The following is a 4,863-nucleotide window of genomic DNA, read 5'->3' as shown; positions in this document are numbered from 1 at the left end:
GGTGGCCCATAAACCTTTAAAGATTTAGCACCTGTTCTCCTGCTTGGATCTGTCCTCTTTAAATTCAAGAAACGCTAGGACTTTTGACCACTTGGCACCACTGCCCTGCCTCTGGCACTCATGCCTTTCCCCATTCCCCAATTATGATTTGCCACTTCAGACCACCAAAACGTTGATGCTCCCCAATTGAATAGGTGACTGGATTTAACCCGTGTGACTCAGCTTAAGAGCAGTGTTTCTCAATCTCGGCCACTTGAAGAAGTATGGACTTCAACTCCCAGAGTTCCCCGATCAGCGTGGCTGACCGGGGAATTCTGGGAGTTGAAGTCTAACACTGGCTTAGAGCAGGGGTGTCAAACTGCCGATGCATCATACCCAAACCGCACCCACCTCATTGCCGGCAATGGGAAAAAAAGCTGCGATACGTTGCGACACGTCACGTGACGTTGCGAGTTTGACACCCCTGGCTTAGAGGATCCAATCTAGGGTAACAGCATTAAAATAAACTTTGTTGTGGAGAAATACTTCTTGAACATAACATCAAGAATGTATATTCCTACCTGTCAGGAATCATCAGTACTTAGATGTCAGCCTCTGTCAAAATATTAAGTTCCGTTTGATGTCCGTTCACGGTCATCAATTCCTTAAATAACGGCACGGCACTGTAGCCAGACTTAAAAAACCCCAAGCGTTTTTTTTCCTATTGCTTCTATTTTTACCAAAGTTATTTTTGCCTAAATGATCAGGCTGCAAAAAAAACCAAAACCAAGCAAGCAAATAAACAAACATAAAATAAAGAGGGGAAAAAAAACCAGGGAATTAGGGCTGTAAAATTTTTAGCCTTCTAGGAAACATCTCCGGCAATAGCGTGTCTTTGGATTTATTGGGTTTTCCTGCCACTTTGGGTCTGCGTCAATTCATGAACGATTTCGTCACCAGTGAAATAATAAAGCGGATATTTTAAAGCTGCCTGTCGGGGTCCTTTGGATGCTGGAAATGTCAAAAGCCAAGCAGGGAAAAGTCACCCCAGCAGAATCAGGGAGGCGACTTCCTAGCTGGATCACCCCACGTTTTTTCCCGCCGAATTCACCTTTTCCATTAAAAGGAGGATGTGCTCGGCGAACTCTCGAACCGCGCCACGGCCGCCATTACATCGACAAATGTAGCTTGCAGCTTTCTGGGAAGCCGGACAAGCGTCAGCAGGGACGGCACTCATGCTGGCTTTCTTCAGACACTCCACATCCGAGTCTTCATTTCCTGCAGTGACAGGGGAAAAAAAAAGCATCTTCAGCAAGCGATCGCACACTTTTTTTTTTTTTAAATGGTTACATTTGTTAGAGGCATTTCTGAGGTAGTTTAAAAAAATAAAAGGCAAGATTGCAAACCAAGGCCTGGCCTCTAAAAGCCTCGGATGCGTTCGTTCTAAAAGCTGATTTTGAATATAAAAGATTATTTATTCAATATATGTGGAAGTGTCCTATTGGTTGGTTTTGGGCAGGGGTAGGCAACCTTGGCTCTTTTATGACTGGTGGACTTCAACTCCCAGAATTCCTGAGCCAGCCATGCTGAGGGGAAAGGGAGAGGTTTCCATGCTGAGCCATGCTGGCTCAGGAATTCTGGGAGTTGAAGTCCATGAGTCATAAAAGAGCCAAGGTTGCCTATCCCTGGTCTAGGAGGCTCACCACTTAGAACAGGAGGATTTAGGACAGGGGTAGGCAACCTTGGCCCTTTTATGACTCGTGGACTTCAACTCCCAGAATTCCTGAGCCACCCATGCTGAGGAGAAAGGGAGAGCTTTCCAAGCTGAACCATGCTGGCTCAGGAATTCTGGGAGTTGAAGTCCACGAGTCATAAAAGAGCCAAGGTTGCCTACCCCTGGTTTTTTTTTTGGGGGGGGGGGGGTTGGACTTGCATTTACAAGAAATCGAATTTGAGGTTAATTCTGATTCCACCCACTTCTTTTTCCACCCACTTTCCAAAGCGCTCTCTGTACATTCAGAGACCTTTCTGCCTTCACAGACTTCCTTCCATCATCATCATCATCATCATCATCATCATCATCATCATCATCATCACCATCATCATCATTTTCAAAAAGGCATCAAGCAGGCCTTCCTCACAGTTTATTTTTTAGACTGGGAACAGAAGGTAGTCAGAGAAGCTTCCAAGAGATGGAAAGAGCCACAACAGAAAGCACACACACACACACCCCATCATGTGAGGTAGTCCTCGGCTTACAACCACAATTGAACCCAAAATTTCTCTTGCTAAGTGAGTTTGTCCCATGCTACAGCCTTTCTCGCCGCAGCTGTAAAGCGAATCACTTAAATTGTTAAGTCGGTAACACGGTTGTTAGATGTATCTGACTTTGATCGCCAGGAAGTCACCACATAATCCTGGGACACTGCCACCGTCATAAAGGTGAGTCAGTTGCCAAGCCTGAATTTTGATCACCTGCCCAGGTAGATGCTGCAAGGGTCATAAAACATCAAAAGTCCCCTTTTCCGAGTTGTTGTAACTTTCAATGGTCACTTAAGGAACAGTTGTAAGTTGAGGACTATTCTTTTCTACTTCCAACAATTGAGATGAGCTCAAAAGCCATCCCCTGGGGAAATAATAAAGCCCCTGAAGAATAAAGTAGAAAAACAGAAACCTCGTTTGCAGAGGAAGTCAACTTTTCAGAAAAACGTCCAGCAGAGCTTTAGTCAACGAAACCAGCAACAGCATTTGGGAAAGGCCTCACCTAAGTACGCAACCTCCTTCCAGCACAGCCCCATGGCCTTCCGCCATTTCTCCACGACACCCAGCTTGTCTATCACCCCGACTTCCAGGGTGCAGCCCAACTTCGAGGTGAAGACCGCCTTGGCGGAAGAGACCCGCTCGGAGATCAGCCGCACCTAGTCAAACGAAAGGCGGTTAGTGCTGACAGAAGAGAGTATTCGTAATCCAGGGTTGAAACGAGGGGTCCCTGGTGCTCTCTGAGCTTGAACGTTTTCTTGCAGACGTTTCATCGCCCAACTAGCAACGTCATCAGTGTTTTGTGTGTTTCAATGGTTTTTTATTCTTTTGTTTTAAAGGGTTTTCAAGATTTTAATTGTAATGTACATTTTGAATTGCGAGCTGCCCAGAATCGTTTGAAATCAAATAAATAAATTGAACTGAATTGAAATAAAATAAAAGATAAAATAATAAAACAATAAAATAAAATAATAAATATTGCTAACTGCTTTCCTCTCTCTGTCTTCGTGATGTCTCCATATTCTCATACAAAGGCTACATGCCTTGACATTTTGGCCTCCCCCATGAAAACTAAAAGCCAGCCTTCTTTCCAATAAAAGACAAAGAAATGTTGTGACCTCCCTATGCTGAAAATCTATCCCCAAGGTCAGGGGTAGGCAACCTGGGCCCTTTTATGACTCGTGGACTTCAACTCCCAGAATCCCTGAGCCAGCCATGCTGAGGGAAAAGGGAGAGGTTGCCATGCTGAGCCATGCTGGCTCAGGAACTCGGAGTTGAAGTCCACGAGTCATAAAAGAGCCGAGGTTGCCTACCCCTGTCCTAAGTCCTCCTGTTCTAAGCGGTGAGCCTCCTAGACCAGGGGTAGGCAACCTTGGCTCTTTTATGACTCGTGGACTTCAACTCCCAGAATCCCTGAACCAGCCATGCTGAGGGGAAAGGGAGAGGTTTCCAAGCTGAGCCATGCTGGCTCAGGAATTCTGGGAGTTGAAGTCCACGAGTCATAAAAGAGCCAAGGTTGCCTACCCCTATCCAAGGTCAATGAGTTAAATGTACCTCGACTCCTCTTTTCTGAAGCATACTTATTCCAACAGCATCTCTGACGTCATATGAAACCATCTCTTTTCCATCTTCAGAGAGGTAGAGGTGACCGGTGGTGAGGCATCCGTCAATGGTACAAACCAGAAGCTTCACTTCTTTTAAGGTCTCTTTCCCAAAGTAGCCATATCTGGAATATAGATGCGACAATCATGGAAAAGAAGGAAGGAACTGTTGTTTTACCTACGTTGCTTTCTATGGGCAAGAAGAAGGCTGGAAGGCTTAGAGGAAAAAAAATGCGTAATTCCCACTGAAGAAATAACAAGAGTTGGAAGGGACCTTGGAGGTCTTCTAGTCCAACCCCTTGCTCAACCTCCTTCCTACACCATTCCAGACAAATGGCTGTTCGATCTCTTCTTAAAAACCTCCAGTGTTCAGCACCCACAACCTTAGGAGGGAGCAGTTCCACGGATTGATTGTTCTAATTGTCAGGAAATTTCTGCAGCCTACTAGTTATTTTGCATGTGGGTGGAGACGGTTCACATATATTGCTAAGATCAGAGAGACTCAAGTTCTAGTCCGCCCTCAATCATAAAATCTTACTGGGATGTCCCTGGATCAGTCCTTCTATCTGCCCAACACATCTTGTGAGGTTTTTATGTGAAGATAATTCTGGAGGACAAATGTGTAGATTGCCTTGAACTCTTGGAAGAGCAAAAACCTTGCAAAATAAAGACTAATATTTATTTGGGGGACACATCCCTCTCTTCAACTTATATGAACTTGTTCTGGAACAAGGGTATCTAGAGAAAAGAACATTGTCGCTCAGGATGGAAATGAGGGGTCCTTGGTGCTCTCTGAGCTTGGCAGTTTTCTTGCAGACATTTCATTACCCAGCTAGGTAACATCATCAGTGCTAGAAGGGAATGGGGGAGGAGGAGGAGGAGGAGGAGGAGGACGACGACGACAACTATGGGTTCTGTGATGCTCTCTGAGCTTGGCGGTTTTCTTGCAGACGTTTCATTACCCAACTGGGTAACATCATCAGTGCTAGAAGGGAATGGAGGAGGAGGAGGAGGAGGAGGAGGA

At 45.4% G+C, this 4,863-nt stretch overlaps 1 protein-coding gene across 1 annotated transcript in view; it reads right to left on the bottom strand.

Annotated features, from left to right (window-relative positions):
* Positions 1-1,060: 1,060 nt before the first annotated feature.
* Positions 1,061-4,863, bottom strand: part of CMAS (cytidine monophosphate N-acetylneuraminic acid synthetase) — a 13,539-nt gene continuing 9,736 nt past the window's right edge. The window contains exons 6-8 of the mRNA XM_015825114.1: positions 3,793-3,964; positions 2,744-2,897; positions 1,061-1,257 (exon numbers count right to left, since the gene is read on the bottom strand). Coding sequence (XP_015680600.1) covers positions 1,061-1,257; positions 2,744-2,897; positions 3,793-3,964 — 523 coding nt within the window. The remainder of the gene's footprint in view (positions 1,258-2,743; positions 2,898-3,792; positions 3,965-4,863) is intronic.

The sequence above is a fragment of the Protobothrops mucrosquamatus genome, unplaced genomic scaffold (genome assembly GCF_001527695.2).
Source record: "Protobothrops mucrosquamatus isolate PMUCROS unplaced genomic scaffold, P.Mucros_1.0 scaffold2486, whole genome shotgun sequence".
Taxonomy (NCBI): Eukaryota; Metazoa; Chordata; class Lepidosauria; order Squamata; family Viperidae; genus Protobothrops; species Protobothrops mucrosquamatus.
This window is presented reverse-complemented; position numbering and strand designations above follow the sequence as displayed.